Source organism: Narcine bancroftii, chromosome 9, assembly GCF_036971445.1.
Source record: "Narcine bancroftii isolate sNarBan1 chromosome 9, sNarBan1.hap1, whole genome shotgun sequence".
Classification (NCBI taxonomy): Eukaryota; Metazoa; Chordata; class Chondrichthyes; order Torpediniformes; family Narcinidae; genus Narcine; species Narcine bancroftii.
This window is the reverse complement of record NC_091477.1, coordinates 66,624,679-66,644,224: the sequence shown is the minus strand read 5'-3', so window position 1 is coordinate 66,644,224 and position 19,546 is coordinate 66,624,679. Positions and strand designations below refer to the sequence as shown.

The 19,546-nt window shown below is 43.2% G+C and overlaps 1 protein-coding gene and 1 long non-coding RNA gene across 2 annotated transcripts in view; one reads left to right on the top strand and one right to left on the bottom strand.

Moving 5' to 3' along the window:
• Window positions 1-19,546, bottom strand: part of LOC138742224 (rootletin-like) — a 375,547-nt gene that overhangs the window by 240,083 nt on the left and 115,918 nt on the right. The window contains exon 4 of the mRNA XM_069896335.1: window positions 15,784-15,963. Within this exon, the coding sequence (XP_069752436.1) occupies window positions 15,784-15,963 (180 nt within the window). The remainder of the gene's footprint in view (window positions 1-15,783; window positions 15,964-19,546) is intronic.
• LOC138742225 (uncharacterized) lies at window positions 905-19,379 on the top strand. Its single transcript, XR_011344003.1, has 3 exons — window positions 905-982; window positions 2,269-2,343; window positions 18,376-19,379. It is a non-coding gene; the product is annotated as an uncharacterized lncRNA (long non-coding RNA).

Sequence of the window (19,546 nt, the reverse complement as noted above, 5' to 3'; positions counted from 1 at the left end):
GTTCTTCAATGATCAATGTCTCATTCAGTTACAGTGATGCTCAGCTGCACAAACATAGGGGAGCCCACATCACACCACAGCTCTCAACCCTAGTGCTTTACCCCATCTGAAACAAACACTGAGCATGCAGAACCCTAAGGGATTGTTTTGAATCAGATCGAGTTTAAGCTCAACCTAATCAGGGGGTCATTATCACCCCTTCGTGTGCATAATTTGGCTGCCCTATTCCTTATAACTGTCCCTCCACAATAAAGCTTACTTCATTCGATGGAAAGTGGTTTGGGATATCCTGGGGAAATAAAATGTGCTGTAGAAATGCTGGTGTTCTGATTTTTTTAAAGATCTTGTAAAATGGTTGAATATGAAGATTAAATTATATAAAATATAATTGATTACATCATTTTCACAAATAGAATAATTTGACTCCCAAAAAATATTGGACCTTCAACAATTGAAGATAAAATATGAATTCAGTCAGCCCATGTGTTCAGGCCCTTTAATAATTCATTTAACGAGCAACAGGAAAACTAAAAAAAAAGATTTGAGGCTGATTCGTTTTGGAAATGTGCTGCTGTGTCTCAAGCATATGTGCCTGGGGAATTTTTCTATTCAATGCTCTGGATAATCCGGAACATTCTTTGCTTGGATCAGTAATTTGTGTACTTTAGCTGTTATTTTTGGAGTAGGAATTCTCTGCAATGGGAAGTGGTTTTGCCCTGTCAGAGTATTCTGAGTTTCGATCAGGATCTTGCTTGGACCAAGACTGAGTTTATTTCAAGTCATCGGCCCAAAAGCAGCTTGAGTCCAAATATTGCTTATGTTTGCCAAATTCTGCAGAACATTTAACACTTTGAAATACTTCCGCAACATCCACACTGAAAATTCTCCTGCTGTGATCGTGTATGCTGTTTGCCTCTGGGACGTAGATTGAGGTCCTGCTTTGACTGATCGCTTTGCTCTCTGCTGCGTGTAAATGGCCAATGTAAGCTAAATTGAAGACTGTTCCATTCCACTTGACCCTTTGACAGGAAACCTCCTTCTAGCTCATTTTGGAACAAAGTTTTAGTTTCCTCAATGAAGAGGTATTGGCGGGGGGTGGGGGGGATGGGATGGAGTCCAAAAGAGGTTCACTCGGCTAATATCTCGGATGAGAGGGTTGTTTTATCCCAAGCAGTTAGAGGAATTAGGTATTCTTTGAGAAGTGATCTCACAGAAAGATACAAGATTCTGAGGGGGTATGACCAGGTAGCTGTAAAGATGCTTCCTTATTTTGGAAATTCTCAAACAAGGGGACAGTCGTTTAAAACAGAGGTACCTGGGGACGACTTCAGAGGGTAAAGAATCTCTGGAAGTCTCCATCTCAGGTGGTTGTGGAGTTAAGATTGGTGCAGGTTTTTAAAGCTGAGATGAATACCTTTTGGTAAGATTGTGGGATTGAGGGCTTAAGGGACCTGGCATAGAAGAGGCCTGGGCCAGATTAGTAATGAGCACATTGAACAACAAGGCGTGAGAGGCCTACACTGGCTCCACTTCTCTTGTGTTCAGCATAAGTAATTGTTGTGCAGAAAATTGAAATAAGCAGATGCATATGGGAGAGAAGAGCAGTGACCTGAAATGGAAAGTGTTCCCCCTAACAGCACAGATATTCCTCACTCGACGAAGTGAAACTTTGGGAAAGTTCTAATCCTCACAAATAGGACCAATATGTAGATGCAGATTCTCATCCAAGATAGTTCCACTCCATAGTGGAGGCGTTTAAGGCATGACATATTCTCTTTGAAGTGTAGAAAACTGATTGACCATTTTCTTTGGTGTGGAAAACTGATTGACTAGGCTCTGTGTGTAATCTCAGCTAAGGGTGTAGGCAATTGTATGCAGGACAGTTTTATCAACAGTGTCTTCATGACTCTGCACTCTTAGTAAGGAAGCACATTATTATCAGCCTGAAGTTGCAAAATTACCCCAGTGCCTTAAAACCTATCTTACACAAACCTGACCCAAATCAATGTCCTCTCATCCATGGCCCCTGTTCTGTAGGGTTTCAGTGTTGTACCCAACTATGAAATATATATGCAGTAAACAAATATGTTGGAGAAACTCAGCAGGTCACGCAGCATCCATAGGAAGTAAAACGTGACCAACATTTTGGGGTTGAAGCGTTGTTCACCCTTAGAGCTACTAAAGAAATACAAACACACGCCAGAGTAGTCAACTGAAGACTGATTTATTCAGGGTTTACATGCTTCTTTTATATACTGTGTGTCCCAGGTTCCATGGGACAAGGTGGGAAGTCACGATGAGATTGCAGCCAATCCACGGTACCGGAAGGATAAATCTAGCCTTGTAAGTGTCCTGCGACTTCTGGTAGGAGACTCAATAGCTCAACGTGCCATTCCTCGGTACTCAGTATCCATTAGGTGAGTAGGCAGACGTCCATATTAGGATTCAGCATGCCCACAGAACCGTGCCAGTGACAGTTTGCATTGCCTTGCTGTGCGCCCGCTTGGCCCACAACACGGCCGCTACATCACCATGGTTTTATCTGTTACTTATCTTTAGTTCGAGATACACAGTAAAAGGCCTTTCCAGTGCATATTGCCCAGATACACGTGACCAATTAACCTGCTAACCCCAAAGGAGTTTGGAATGCGGGAGAAAACCGGAGCACCCAGGGGAAACCCATACAGTCATGGAGAGAACGTACAAGCTCCTTACAGACAGTAGTGGATTCAAAAACAGGGTCGATGGTGGTGCGATAGTGTTGGTCCAACTGCTACACTAATTGTGGTGTTTATCAACCTGAAACAAAATGAGAAAATTGCTGAGAATATTCAGCAGATCTAGCATCCACTGCTGAGAGAGAGAAACAGTTAAGAATAAGGGCTATTGTAAGGTCAGGTACAATGACGATGGCAGCTCAGCAAAGCTTTGTGAAATTTATCACGATGATCTAGCTTGTAAATGGGTCACGGAATATTCACCTGCATGTTCAAGGTAAGCTCCCACAGATTCCTTTACCGTGTTTCCCTGCATCATACTTGTAAATGGGTCACAGAATATTCACCTGCATGTTCAAGGTACCCAGCCACAGACTCCTTTACCGTGTTTCCCTGCATCATATTTGTAAATTGGTCATGGAATATTCACCTGCATGTTCAAGGTATCCTGCCACAAACTGCTTTTCCGTGTTTCCGTGCATCATACTTGTAAATGGGTCACAGAATATTCACATGCATGTTCAAGGTATCCTGCCACAGATTCTTTTTCCATGTTTCCCTGCATCATACTTGTAAATGGGTCACGGAATATTCACATGTATGTTCAAGGTATCCTGCCACAGATTCCTTTACCATGTTTCCCTGCATCATACTTGTAAATGGGTCACAGAATATTCACATGCATGTTCAATGTATCCTGCCACAGATTACTTTACCGTGTTTCCCTGCATCATACTTGTAAATGGGTCACAGAATATTCACCTGCATGTTCAAGGTACCCTGCCACAGACTCGTTTACCGTGTTTCCCTGCATCATATTTGTAAATTGGTCATGGAATATTCACCTGCATGTTCAAGGTATCCTGCCACAAACTGCTTTACCATGTTTCCGTGCATCATACTTGTAAATGGGTCACAGAATATTCACATGCATGTTCAAGGTATCCTGCCACAGATTCTTTTTCCATGTTTCCCTGCATCATACTTGTAAATGGGTCACGGAATATTCACCTGTATGTTCAAGGTATCCTGCCACAACAGATTCTCTTATCGAGTTTCCCTGCATCATATTTGTTCTTTTCTTCTTTGGCTTGTCTTCACGGATGAAGATTTATGGAGGGGTATGTCCATGTCTGGTGCAGGCTCGTTGGTGACTGACAAGTCCGATGCGGGACAGGCAGGCACGGTTGCAGCGGTTGCAAGGGAAAATTGGTTGGTTGGGGTTGGGTGTTGGGTTTTTCCTCCTTTGTCTTTTGTCAGTGAGGTGGGCTCTGCGGTCTTCATCAAAGGAGGTTGCTGCCTGCCGAACTGTGAGGCGCCAAGATGCACGGTTTGAGGTGATATCAGCCCACTGGCAGTGGTCAATGTGGCAGGCACCAAGAGATTCCTTTAAGCAGTCTTTGTACCTCTTCTTTGGTGCACCTCTGTCTCGGTGGCCAGTGGAGAGCTCGCCATATAACACGATCTTGGGAAGGCGATGGTCCTCCATTCTGGAGACATGACCCACCCAGCGCAGTTGGGTCTTCAGCAGCATGGATTCAATGCTTGCGGACTCTGCCAGCTCGAGTACTTCGATGTTGGTGATGAAGTAATTCCAATGAATGTTGAGGATGAAGCGGAGACAGTGCTGATGGAAGCGTTCTAGGAGCTGTAGGTGATGCCGGTAGAGGACCCATGATTTGGAGCCGAACAGGAGCGTGGGTATGACAATGGCTCTGTACACGCTGATCTTTGTGTGTTTCTTCAGGTGGTTGTTTTTCCAGACTCTTTTGTGTAGTCTTCCAAAGGCGCTATTTGCCTTGGCAAGTCTGTTGTCTATCTCTTTGTCGATCCTTGCATCAAATGAAATGGTGCAGCCGAGGTAGGTAAACTGGTTGACTGTTTTGAGTTCAGTGTGCCCGATGGAGATGTTGGGGGGGGCTGGTGGTCATGGTGGGGAGCTGGCTGATGGAGGACCTCAGTTTTCTTCAGGCTGACTTCCAGGCCAAACATTTTGGCAGTTTCCGCAAAACAGGACGTCATGCGCTGGAGAGCTGGCTCTGAATGGGCAACTAAAGCGGCATCGTCTGCAAAGAGTAGTTCACGGACAAGTTGCTCTTGTCTCTTGGTGTGAGCTTGCAGGCGCCTCAGATTGAAGAGACTGCCATCCGTGCGGTACCGGATGTAAACACCGTCTTCATTGTTGAGGTCTTTATTGGCTTGTTTCAGCATCATGCTGAAGAAGATAGTAAAGAGGGTTGGTGCGAGGACGCAGCCTTGCTTCACGCCATTGTCAATGGAGCTGGGAAAGAAGCAATCTGCCCACCAGGCTCACCTTGCAAAGCCTTCCTGGCCAGAGAAAAAACGAGTCTTCCGTCTCGCATGCAGCCACCTTCAGCGCAAACTCTGGGAGATCCAAAATGTGTGGTGGACTAGCCTCGCCAAGCGAACCCAGCTTAGCGCTGACATTGACGACTTCAGGGGTTTTTATGAGACACTAAAGGCTGTGTACGGCCCCTCACCCCAAGTCCAAAGCCCTCTGCGCAGCTCAGATGGCGAATTCCTCCTCAGCGACAAGATCTCCATCCTCAATCGATTGTCAGTACATTTCCAATCCCTTTTCAGTGCCAACCGCTCAGTCCAAGAATCCACCCTGCTCCAGCTCCCTCAACAACCCTTGAGGGTAGAGCTGGATGAGGTCCTTACCCAGGAAGAGACACATAAGGCAATTGAACAACTGAAAAGTGGCAAAGCAGCAGGTATGGATGGAATCCCTCCCAGAGGTCTGGAAGGCTGGTGGCAAAGCTCTGCATACCAAACTGCATGAGTTTTTCATGCTCTGCTGGGACAAAGGAAAGCTGCCTCAGGACCTTCGTGATGCCATCATAATCACCCTGTACAAAAACAAAGGCAAGAAATCAGACTGCTCAAACTACAGGGGAATCACGCTGCTGTCCATTGCAGGCAAAATCTTCGCTAGGATTCTCCTTAATAGACTAATACCTAGTGTCGTCGAAAATGTCCTCCCAGAATCACAGTGTGGCTTTTGCGCAAACAGAGGAACTACTGACATGGTCTTTGCCCTCAGACAGCTCCAAGAAAAGTGCAGAGAACAAAACAAAGGACTCTACATCACCTTTGTTGACCTCACCAAAGCCTTTGACACCGTGAGCAGGAAAGGGCTTTGGCAAATACTAGAGCACCTCGGATGCACCCTCAAGTTCCTCAACATGGTTATCCAACTGCACGAAAACCAACAAGGTCGGGTCAGATACAGCAATGAGTTCTCCAAACCCTTCTTTATACTTGTTAATGGGTCACAGAATATTCACCTGCATGTTCAAGGTATTCTGCCACAGATTACTTTACCGTGTTTCCCTGCATCATACTTGTTAATGGGTTACGGAATATTCACCTGCATGTTCAAGGTATCCTGCCACAGATTCCTTTACCCTGTTTCCCTGCATCATATTTGTTAATGGGGCATGGAATATTCACCTGCATGTTCAAGGTATCCTGCCACAGATTTCTTTATCCTGTTTCCCTGCGCCATACTTGTAAATGCGTCACGGAATATTCACCTGCATGTTCAAGGTATCCTGCCACAGATTCCTTTACCGTGTTTCCCTGCATCATACTTGTAAATGGGTCATGGAATATTCACCTGCATGTTCAAGGTATCCTGCCACAGATTCCTTTACCGTGTTTCCCTGCATGATACAGCATAAATTAACCTTTACAATGTTTCCCTGAATTGTATCATGTGAACAATATTACCATGACAGTTTGTCCTTTTTAGTGTCTCTCTACATATTTTCCTAATGTGTACCTTGTAAATGGTTTTGTCTAAACTTAGCTCCTGGGACTCGGAGCTCGTAACCACATTGAGTTATGCATTCCCACAATTCCCCTTTTGATGTAGATTTATTTCGTTAAGCAGTGAGGAGGTTATTCCCACTGAGTATCAACCTGGATCTCATTCATGGCTACAACGCAAGACCTCATTGTTCAGCACCAAACTGCAGTTCGTGCAGAGTTGTGCCATAGAATCAGTTGATATTTTAATGAAGATTACATCTGAATTCGATCGGATTAAGCATGATAAAACCTGGATCAACTTGGTTACTTTGGAAAGATGCAAAGTTAAATATCATCAATATTTAGTGAACAAAGGACTGTTTTTTATTTTTTCAGTTGTATTACATATTTAAACATTTCTTTTACTGAATCCATTACAGATTATTTGCTGAGTAAAGGGGACAATAAAATAGCTTCTTGTCTTTTCTAACCAGAAAATTGAAACCCAGCTTCTTGCACTCAGACTTAGCAACCTCGTATTACAATAACAAATACATGGAATGATTCACAAACTGGATCCAAATCAGAACTATTGATTTTTGGATGGTTCCCGTCAGATTTCTTTAACTGCCTTGAGAGTTTGGGTGAAAGCGTTTTGAAGAATTATGGAAGGAAGAATTCAGACAAATGTGCAAAAGCTGAGATTAGATGAACAGGGTGATGGGAAGCTTTCATGAGATTATGAAGTTTTAGTAAATGGGGTGAAACCATTCCCACTGATGAGGATAGGTAACTAGATGGCACAGATTGACAGTGAGAATGGTCAATTGAAAGGAGACGTGTTGAGGAATTTTCCTGGTGTAGCAGCTTGGCATAAGCATGGCATCACATGGCATAAAAGTAGGATCTTTGGCCTATTGCCCTTCCCAATTATTAGCACCCACGTTCACCAATCCTCCCCTAATCCCACTTTATTCTCCACACATTCCCATCAACAGTAGTACTTATCTAACCTTTTATTCTCATTATCTTATTAGGGCAGCATGGTGGGTGTAGAGAGTGACAAATTTTGGCATAGCAGTTAGGGCAATGCCATTACAGCGGCAACAATCAGGTCCGGGGTTCGAATCCTGACCTGTCTGTAAGTAGTTTGTATCTTCTCCCCATATCTACCTGGATTTTCCTCGGGGTCCCGGTTTCCTCCCATTGTTCAAAATGTATAGTAGGTTAATTGGGTGTTAATTGGCCGGCACAGACTTGTGAGCCGAAATGGCCTTTACCCTACTGTATGTCTAAATATTTTTTAAAAATCTCTTTTAGACAGGATTCAAAAAAGATTTATTATGGTCGCACTCGCAGCAGCATAAAAAATGCATAATGATAACTTGGAAAATGGAGGCAACCTTAAAAATACAACAATGGTACATAGAAATGAACAAGTGGATTCCATTAGAAAAATTACCTACAACAGGGGTGTCAAACTCAAATTCACAGAGGGCCAAAATTAAAAACTTGGACTAAGTCGTGGGCCAAACGAAATATTTATTGAAAATTTTCAACAACATCTGCATGTTTTCTCTCAACATATGTAATGTTAAACTTTTTCTCATTAAAATAAATGTTTAATAATAGTTTTGGTTAAACTCTTTCCAGAAGAAGCATTAACAAATGAGAAATAAATTATCCAATAAATAATATTTCTCTATAGCCTTTAAGCTCCTTTTAAATATATTTTTTTTCACAAGCCAACAAGTCAAAAAAATAACAACTTGCTTCAATGACAAACAGGTTTGTCTTTTAAAATGATGAAGATATAATCTGCCTCCCACCTGTCTTGAAAGGTCCTGTTTTCTGTCTTTCGTTTGGCCATTTTTCGTAAGGGGTTTATTACATGTGAGTTGGGCGACAGGTCACAGATGCTAATGAAAGTAAAGAGAGGAGGTGGGGGCAATTAGCGGGCTGATGGGCTGGCGCCAACGCATTTGCAAAGCATTCTGGGATTTGTAGTATTAGCTGTGCTTGCACTATACTGGCACGGTGGCCAGCGGCCCAGCTCTAATACATATTTGATATGATCTTGCGGGCCAAATATAATTATATCATGGGCCAAATTTGGCCCGCGGACCTGTGTTTGACATGTGTGACCTACAATCTAAAAGACAAATATACTTTATTTGAACAAATTCAGAAACCATACATTGAAACCGCCGATTTCAGACCTCCATCTCTCAAAGTGATAAGCTACAAGTACGACAATACTTAAATATGGAATTTAGGATGACACAATTTTTTTTCTTTCTCTTTTGTATTCTTTTATTGTTTACTTATTTTTCTTCTTTCTTTTATTCTTGCTTTATGTTATAGTGGGTGGAGAAGGTGGGGGGAAGTGGAAAAATCACTGTGTATATTTTAATGATGAATTTGTATATATTGTTATTGAAATGGTTCACAGTGAAGTATTAAATTAAAAATATTTTTAAAATCTCTTTTATTATCTCATGGCATATTGGGGTATTTAAATTATACTATTGTAGTTAATGTTTCTATTGTTCCTGTGTGGCTGTGTAAGAATATTAGTGCATTCATACTTTCTACTTGTGCATTTGCCAATAAATTCCTATACTTACATCCCCCTGGAGCAGTGGTTTTCAAACTGACCCCCTAAACTCATATTCCACCTTAAGCAATCCCTTTGCCATTGGTACTGTGATTAAAGTGGTCTGTGAGTGGGAAGGGAAGGGAAGGTTGAGAATCACTACTCTAGACACAATTGTTATTGAAATATTTTGCTGGAGAAAAATTGTCATTGGCCCAAGAAACCATGCACATAATGAAGACAATTAAAAGAGTGGTTTTCAAACTTTTTCTGTCCACTCACAGATCACCTTAAGCAATCCCTTACTAATCACAGAGCACTGATGGCATTAGGATTGCTTAAGGTAGAATGTGAGTTTCGGGGCGGTTTCAAAACCACTGCCCTAAATTCTACCACTCACCAGCATACTTACTGTGACCGATTAATGTACCAGCTCATATATTTGTGATGTGGAAGGAAGCTTGAGAACTTTGAGGAAGCACAATTGGGCCTCAGGGAGAACATGGAAACTCCACACAGACAGCTCCAGTAGTCAGAATTAAACTCAAGTCGTTGAGCTGTCCCACCACAATCCTCTCCTGGTAGCTAGCTAGAAGGGTTGTATATGCATTTGAAACTGGAACATTTTATGTGCTACGTGTTCAGGAAAAGAAATGAGCCTAATGAGTTAGGTCATTCAAAGAACTAGTACAGGCATTATTGGCTGAATGGCCTCCTACTACAAGCCCAGGGATTGTACAGAGCTCCACTAAACCTGGACATTTATCTGTAGGCACTATAGATCACATGGCCACACAAACACGCCACTTGACTCTTCATCTGTTGCTCCACGAACCCACCTTATCACCAATCTTCAACAGTAAAAGAAGCAAATCTCTCTTTCAGGAAAGAGTCTTTAAAAAATAATTCGGAGATACAGCACAGTAACAGGCCCTTCCAGCCCAAATACACCCTTGTGGCAAATCAACGAACTAAACCCATATGTCTTTGGAACATGGGAGGAAACCTACGCGTACACTCTCCTTACAGACAGCACCCGATTCGAACACAGGTCACTGGCGCTGTTGTAGCGTTGCACGAACCTCTACGCTATCTGAGCCACAGACACAGGCATAAATCTCTGCAGATGATGGAATCTGGAGCAAAAAAAAACTGCTGGAAGTAAGAATTCAGCATGTCAAACAGTGTTTGTGGAGAAAAAGGTTAAAGTTTTAGGTCAGAGTCCCTCCACCAAAGAGCTGCCCTGTTCAAATCCAAATTTGCCTGCCACCTCAATTTGAGAAAGGCAACTATAAGTAAAAGAGGATGATATCAATATGAAGTCCCAAAGTCAATAGACAATAGACAATAGACAATAGGAGCTGGAGTAGGCCATTTGGCCCATCGGGCCAGCACCGCCATTTTAGATCATGGCTGATCATTACCATCAGTACCCCTTTCCAGCCTTATCCCCATAACCCTTAACTCCGTTACCCACAAGAGTCTTATCTAACTCTCTTTTGAACATAGTCAGCGAATCCGCCTCTACCACCCTCTGTGGCAGAGCATTCCACAGATTCACACTTCTCTGGGTAAAAAAATGCTTTCTCATCTCCGTCCTAAAGGGCCTACCCTGTATTCTTAAACTATGCCCTCTAGTCCTTGTCTCCCCCATCATTGGGAACAAGTAATCAGACTTCACCTTGTCTATCCCCCTGATGATTTTGTATACCTCAATCATGTCCCCCCTCATCCTTCTAAACTCCAATGGATACAAGTCCAGTTTTTCTAGCCTTGCTGCATATGATAACCCTGCCATCCCTGGAACTAACCTTGTAAATCTGCACTGCACATCCTCTATAGCTAGTATGTCCTTCCTCAAGTTTGGAGACCAGAACTGGACGCAATACTCCAGGTGGGGTCTCACCAGGGCCCTGTATAACTGCAGAAGGGCGTCTCTGTTCCTATACTCCAATCCCCTCTTTATGAAAGCCAACATTCCATTTGCCTTCTTCACAGCTTTCTGAACCTTTTTGCTAGCCTTCAGTGACCGGTGAACAAGTACACCCAGATCCATTTGCACTTCCCCACTCCCTAGCTTGTCTCCATTTAAATAATACTCAGCTTTCCTATTACTTCCCCCAAAATGAATAACCTCACATTTGTTCACATTGAAATTCATCTTCCATTTAGCCACCCACTCCTCCAGCCTGTCCAAGTCCCTCTGCATTTTCCTTACATCCTCCTCACACCCCACACCGCCACCCAGTTTAGTGTCATCTGCAAATTTGCTCATGTTATTTATAATCCCCTCATCTAAATCATTAACATAAATTACAAACAACTGAGGACCCAACACCGATCCCTGAGGCACTCCACTCGTCACATCCTGCCATTCTGAAAAAGACCCATTTACTCCAACCCTTTGTTTCCTATCTCTTAACCAATTTCCTATCCATGTCAGCACCTTACCTCCAATACCATGCTTCCTGATCTTGCCCACTAGACTCCCGTGCGGTACCTTATCAAAGGCCTTCTGGAAGTCTAAATACACCACATCCACTGGCTCTCCCGAGTCCACTCTCTTTGTCACATCCTCAAAAAATTCCAGAAGGTTAGTCAAGCATGACTTACCCTTAAGGAATCCATGCTGACTAGCCCTTATACTATTATTGCTGACTAAGTGTTCTGCTATTTCTCCTTTTATGATGGACTCCAATATCTTCCCCACCACTGATGTCAGGCTAACCGGTCTATAATTTCCCGTTTTCTCCCTCCCTCCTTTCTTAAAAAGCGGCACCACATCAGCCACTCTCCAATCCTCAGGGACCTCCCCGGAATCTATGGAACTTTGGAAAATGTCGACCAGTGCCCCCACAATTTCCATAGCCTCCTCTTTAAGCACCCTAGGATGCAGCCCATCAGGCCCTGGGGATTTATCAGCCCTCAGTCCCAACAATTTACTCATAACCTCCTGCTTCTGGATCCGGATATCCATTAGATCCCCTACCTCCCCAGTAAAGTTCCCCAAGTCTCTTGGTACCGCATGACCACTACCCCCTAACTGACTATAACCTATATCCTCCTTGGTGAAGACAGTTGCAAATTATTTGTTAAATTCCTCTGCCATCTCCTTGTTTCCGGTAATAATTTCACCCTTGCCCATTTTCAAAGGGCCAATTTTAGACCGAATCAATTTCTTCCTCTTCACATACTTAAAAAAGCTTTTGCTATCCTCCGCAATATTATCTGCTAATTTCCTCTCGTACTTCATTTTCCCGTCTCTTATGGCTTTCTTAGTTACCCTCTGATGTTCTTTGAAGGTTTCCCAATCCTCTAATTTCCCACTCCGCTTCGCTATCTTATAATTACTCCCTTTGGACTTGATAATGCACTTGATTTCCTTAGTATGCCATTTGCATCTCCTAGAGCCTTTCCTCCACTTTGGAATAAATTTGTCCTGAATCCTGTGAAAAATGTCCATAAAAACCTGCCATTTTTCCCCAGTTGTCCTCCCAGCTAGTGTATCTTCCCATTTTATTTTGGATAGCTCCTCCCTCATAGCTGCAAAATTCCCTTTATTTAACTGAAGTACAGATGCTTCCGACTTCCTTTCCATTTCCCTTTCTAATTGCAGCTTAAAAGTAACCATACCATGGTCACTATTCCCTAATGGCTCCCCTACATCAAGGTCACTTATTAAGTCTGCGTCGCTGCACAGCAGCCAGTCCAGAATCGACTTCCCCCTGGTAGGTTCCTCCACTAGCTGTTCCAAGAAAGTATCTCGTAGACATTCTATAAATTCGCTCTCTTGTGTTCCTGCCCCCGTCTGATTATCCCAGTCCACCTTCATGTTGAAGTCCCCCATAACTACCGTATTGCTACCACTTTGACATGCCACTCTTAATTCCTGATTTATACTACTACCGATATCTGAGCTACTTTTCGGAGGCCTGTAAATGACCCCCATTATATTCCTCTTGCCCTTGCAATTTCTTAATTCAATCCAAACAGACTCTACAAAAAGGCACACGGTGAATGAGCAAAGTTTGTAAGCAGGTACTTTACAAGGCAGAAATAATGACATTTGGGTAAACTCAAAGTGCAAGCACCAAACAAGATGAAGACAAGTAGTGTGATTTCAGATTTATGGTCAGAGAACATATATAACATCACATACAACCCTGTGATTCTTTTTCCTGTGGCGAGGCAGAATTACCTCTAAATGGTAGTGCAAAAAAATCTGAACACAATGTACACATGTAAACAAATAAAGAACTGTGAACAGATAGTGAATGTAAACAAATTGACTGCAATACAGAGAGAATTTAAAAAATCAATAAAGTGCATAATTAAGAGTCCTTAAATGAGCCCCTGATTGAGTTTGTTGTTGAGGAGTCTGATGGTGGAGGGGGAGCAGCTGTTCCTGAACCTGGTGGTACGAAACTTGAGGCACCTACACCTCTTTCCTGATGGCAGCAGCGAGAACAGAGTGTGTGCTTGGTAGTGTGGATCATTGATGATTGCTGCTGTTCTCCGATGGCAGCATTCTCTATAGATGTTCTTCATGGTGGGGAGGGTTTTGCATGTGATTTCCAGGATTGGGTCCACTACCTTTTGCAGGGTTTTACAATCAGTGGTATTGTTGTTTTCATACCAGACCTTGATGCAGCCGGTCAGCACATTTTCCACCACACCTCTGTAGAAATTTGCTAGGGTTTCTGTGTCATCCCAAACCTCCACAAACTCCTGAAGAAGTAAAGACACTGACATGCTTTCTTCACGATGCCATTAGTGTGTTCGATACAGGAAAAATCCTCCAAGATAGTGACTCCCAATAACTTAAATTTGCTCACCCTCTCCATTTCTGATCCCCCAATGATCACTGGATTGTACATCTCTGGCTTTCTCTTCCTGAAGTCAACAATCAGTTCCTTAGTTTTGGTGACATTGAATGCAAGGTTGTTGTTGTTGCACCATTCACCCAAGTTTTCAATTTCCCTCCTGTACGCTGACTCATCCCCTTCCTTTATACAGCCCACTACTGTGGTATCATCGGTGAACTTGTACATGGTGTTATTGCCATACCAAGCTACACAGTTGTAGGTGTAAAACGAGTAGAGAAGGGGGCTAAGAATGCAGCCCTGTGGTGTTCCGGTACTGATAGTGAAGGAGGTGTTCTTACCAATTCTCACTGACTATGGTCTGGAGGTGAGGAAATCTACGATCCAATTATACAGTGGAATGTTGAGTCCTAGGTCTTGGAGTTTGCTGATCAGTTTTGAGGGGATGTTGGTGTTAAGTGCCAAACTGTAGTCGCTAAAGATCATACTGATACATGCATATTTGCTGCCAGGTGTTCCAGGGCTTTGTATAGAGCCAGTGAGATGGTATCTGCCGTAGACTGTTTCTTTGATAGGTGAACTGGAACATATCCATGTCACCAGGAGCTGATAGGCTTCAACACACTTCATCACCGTTATTGTAAGTGCTACTGGTCAATAGTCATTAAGGCAGGTTACTGCACACTTCTTGATTGATGCCTGCTTGAAGCAGGTGGGTACCACTCCCTTTTATGAATAATTATAAATATTTATCAATAATTAGGGTTAATGAAGGTGACATTTGGAGGAGATTTAATTTAATTTATGTGCCTGTGTGGATGCTGGTGCTCCTGCACATTATATTTATGTATATGACAAGAAACTCCCATACTCATGATGGGAGAAATTAAAGCATCGGTCAGCAGAGGATCACTGAAGGATTGGGGCACTGGAAGATTTTAAAGAACAAAATTTGCAGCAGGCACATCAAATAAATACTTCCCATTAGTTGTACTCTCAAAGAACTGACAACTTGATGGTATTTGGACACTATCAGCCCCTTGAAATGATGGGTGGGTGCTTCACACCTTCATACAGATCACTTCCACAAAAAAATGTCTCCCTTTACCAGAGGCCATGTATGTAAATATTCTACTGTGCCTCCAACATGGGCCTTCCAGAGAGAAGCCTGATATGTGGTTGTGGTTGTCAAAATGTTTGACACAAATATTAAGGCTTTTCAGTGCTTCTTGGCAATTCTCAGGATATCCTACTTACAACTTGTAAAAAAAAAGTGACTTCCATCAAAGACACTGACAGCCTGATCTTTGCTTGTTAAACCATTCACACGGTTCCAATTCATAGTCAATTTATTCATACTTTCTGAAATGGGCTGGCAAGCTGTTGAAATATAAACTATCATTAACCAAAGTGTCAAAATAATCCTGCCACTTCCTGACAACAAATAAAATATGATCCAGGGAACACCTTGGATCTGTTCCTGACATCCTGAGGCACTGTGCTCGGACTGATGCGGTCTCAGTGCCACAGAAATCCTGCCATCTAGTTCTCCCTCAGCTCTCACTCAAATTAACCCAGCAACGTGTGCTTCACTAATTTTCAGAAATGCCAACCCACCTGACCTCTGTCCCATTCCCTCATTTCTAAGCAATGGTTCAGTTGGTAATGGGCAATAAACGTGGGGACAGATCCAAGCTATCAAGCTAAGTTGATAGTCATCCCATTTCAACCCTTCCTCATTTAACCTGTTTGTCAACTTCTTTTTTGGTTAAACTCTACCCTCCCTTGAATCGAAGCTTCATTCTTTGAATTGTGGATCCACCTTTGAACTTAAGGTAGGTCAGAAGTTTCATTGAAAGGTGGTTCCTACCTTGGCCTGAAGCTTTTGCACAATTTGGGCCTGGCGCTGCTGCCCATCTTGATAAAGTTGAAGCTTTCTTTTGAAGACTCTCTCTTCATCCTCAAAATGGCGGCGGAGTTCTGACACAGCTTTCGACCCAGTCGCCTCTTGCTCCCCCTCTGACACTTCAAATTTGAGGGATTTCTCCAACTAATGAGAAGCAGAAGAACAAATGGATTATGGCTATGAGCTTACTACACAGCACTTGAAAGTTGACTTGTGCGGCTTTGCTTATTTTTTAATACATAGCACAGAGCACAGAAACAGATCCATCAGAGCTGTGCTGACCAGCAAACTATTTGTACTGATCTTATTTTATTTATGTTATATTCCCATTAACTCCCCCTAGATTTTTTCAGTTACCTGGACACTAACTTAATCAGCTCATCAACTCATCAACTTTGCCACAGGCGGTTATAGAGTCCGGGTAGATTTAAGGCAGAGATTGATAGCCAATGGATCAAAGATTATGGGGAAAAGGCCGGGCAGAGTGGCTGAGTGGGGAAATGGATCATTGAATTGCGGGAAAGACTCAATGGGCTGAATAGCTGATTTCTGCTCCTATGCCTTATGGTCTGAAACCATAGCAATGGGGAAACCCAAACATTCACAGGCAGAACAGGGCGATTTGGTGCAGACAGAACCCAAGGCCAGGATTGAACTAAGGTCACTGGAGCAGTGGGGCTACTAATTGTGTCACCGTGTCCTCCTGCATGTCATGTGATCTGATATCTTTGTTTATATAATTTTCTCTCTGTTCGTGCAGGCTGAACAATGGCTGGCTCCCAAGTGGAAAGTCAACATTCAGTCTTAGTTCTGCTTTGCAGTTTCCCTATCATTGATTAAAATTGGTATCTGTACATTCCTCTGAAGTCTTTTTGGTAATTTCAACTGTAATGTCAACATGGTACTGCAGGAAATATGGGTGTCAATTTGTTTGCAACACAGTCCCATAAACAACAAGAAAATTAGTGACAGAATTGTCTGCTCTAAGTATTGGTAAAGTTACTCTTTTACATCATGGCATTTTGATAACTCTATTGTTGACAAACCAGTTCTGTGTTTCACACAAGGTATTCAATGTTAAGTGTAGATGGTGCTTAGATTTTGATCTATACCATGCAGTACCAAGCTTCCATGGCGTGACAAGACACTGCAGGTCATGGTGAAAAACTAAAGGGCATAGTGGGACACCATAGGGCATGGTGGGACACTATCAGGTGTGGTGGGACATTATTGGGCATATTGGGACACTATAGGGTGTGGTGGAACACTATGGGGTGTGGTGGGACATTATAGGCTGTGATGGGACTCTATAGGGCATGGTGAGACACTATAGGTAGTGATGGGTCACTGTTGGGCATGGTGGAACACTATAGGGTGTGGTGTGACAATATAGGGCATGGTGGGACATTATAGGTAGTGATGGGTCACTGTTGGGCATGGTGGAACACTATAGGGTGTGGTGAGACATGGCAGGGAGTGGTAGGACATGGCAGGGTGTACTTGGACACTACAAGGGGTGGTGGGAAACTATAGGGGGTGATGGGACAATATACAGAGTGGAGGGACACTGCAGGGTGTGGTAGGACACTATAGGGAATGGTGGGAAACTATAACATATGGTGGGACACCAGGGTGTGACGGGACATTGCAGGGTGTGGTGGGACACTTTAGGGTGTGGTGGGACATTTTAGGGTGTGGTGGGACACTGCAGGGGGTGATGGGACACTGCAGGGTATGGTGGGACATTACAAGGCATGATGGGACACCTCAGGCTATTGTGGGACACTGCAGGGGGTGTTGGGACATTACAGGGTATGTTGGGACATTACAAGGCATGGTGGGACACCTTAGGGGGTACTGGAACAATCTTGGGGTGGTGGGACACTAGAGGGGTGCAGTGGGATACTACAGACTGACTCTTACTGTATTGAACCCATGGCATATTGAAGCTCAAGGCCTTTCTAAGTCGTGCAGTGAAAGCTTTGCTGCTGTTTCTACTCAACTGGAAAATACTTGGTGGATCTGATTTTGGAAATCATTGCATGATTGAGCCTGACTGCAGAGGGCACTTTACTTCACAGCAAAATATTTGATACTGAAAGAGTGTACCTGAAATAGAAAGTGTTCTATTGCCTCATTGTATAATTATGCAAAATGAAAAACACCAAATGTTTTTGCACAAAAACGAGGGATAAAAATATTTATGAGGCACCACCCCTTGTAGTGTCCAAGTACACCCTGCCATGTCCTACCACTCCCTGCCATGTCTCACCACACCCTATAGTGTTGCACTACATCCTTTGCTCCTTGAACGCCTTGATTTTTTTTTGTGCAAATCAGTTTCTCATAAATATTTTTATCCCTCGTGTTTACTATCTTCTTCACCAGGGGCCCTAGGGGCCTCTTTTGTTTGTTAGTGTGGAAATTCCAGCAACTCATGTGTTTCTAAATTTAAACATGTTTGTACAAAGTAAAGCTTGGCAAAAGGGAATATGTGTGATGCACTAACCAAAGAGCAATTGAACCCTCTGACCTGAGCTCATGTTTCCTTTACAGGCTCGTTGTAAGCAGTCCACCCAGTGAATAAAACATCGAGCCTGAAGAGAAAGCTGAAGCAGGCTCACAGGCCCAAACAACCACCAATGAAATTGAAGACGTCCTGCTCTGACCAAGGCTCACAAACCCACGTTGACAATTTCTCTTTCCACAGATATGGCCTGAAGGCTTATTTTCTCTCTCATTATCTGTCTTTATTTCAGATTTCCAGCAGTCTTTTTCAGGTTCTCAAAGGTGTCCCCTGCCCCTTTGAAATATAGTTCAAGATTCAAGGACAATTCCTTTCCTGCTGCCATCAGACCCTCCAATGAATCGCTGAGTGGTGAAAGATGATGCTTCTGCCTTGCTTTTACAGTACATTTCTCGATGCTCTGTACTTTGTTACAGTCTACCCTATACTCTTTGACTTGCTGTAATGCAACACCTTATTATTTTCTTGTTGTTCTACATGCTGTTCATGAATTGATTTGCTTGGATAGCACATGAGACAAAGCTTTTGACTGTATCACAGTGCACATGACAATGAACAATTTAATAATTACAATGGCCCTCCCTATGATTGAAAATCTGTTCTCTCTCTGCACTATATAGAACAAGAAATTCCAATTTCTCCTCTTAAACCAAACACACGTGGGGTATTAAAAAGACCCAACAACTCTGATAAAAGCAGGAAGATTTACTCCAGTTGTAAGAGAGGGTAAGGTATGGTACATGCCTGCTAAAGCTTTGCAGATTCTGTAGAGTAGATTAATAAAACAACATAGCAGTTAGTGTAACACTGTTACAACACCAGTGAGCTGGGTTCAAATCCTGCACTGTCTGTAAGGAGTTTGTACAGCTGTAGTGATATGGTTGTTTGTACAGGCTGACCCGCCCTCCTGATGACATCCTCTCCTAGACTCCTCCCTGGTCTCCTCCCCTGTGACCCAGGCCATGAAGGACAAGTCCCCTCTTCCTCTCCTCATTTTCCCTAGCCTTGACCCGGGCCAGTAGTCTCGTGTGTAATAAAGCCTATCGTTCCCCTCAGTCTTTGTCTCTGTGATTATTGGGGCAACTGGTAGCGCCCAACAATTTATTACACAAGAGTTTGAAGGTCTCCGGTAATGGAGAAGTTGCTGCGCCCCGATCGGCTAGAAGTAGACCCCCAAGTCCTGGGTGCATCTGTACTCTT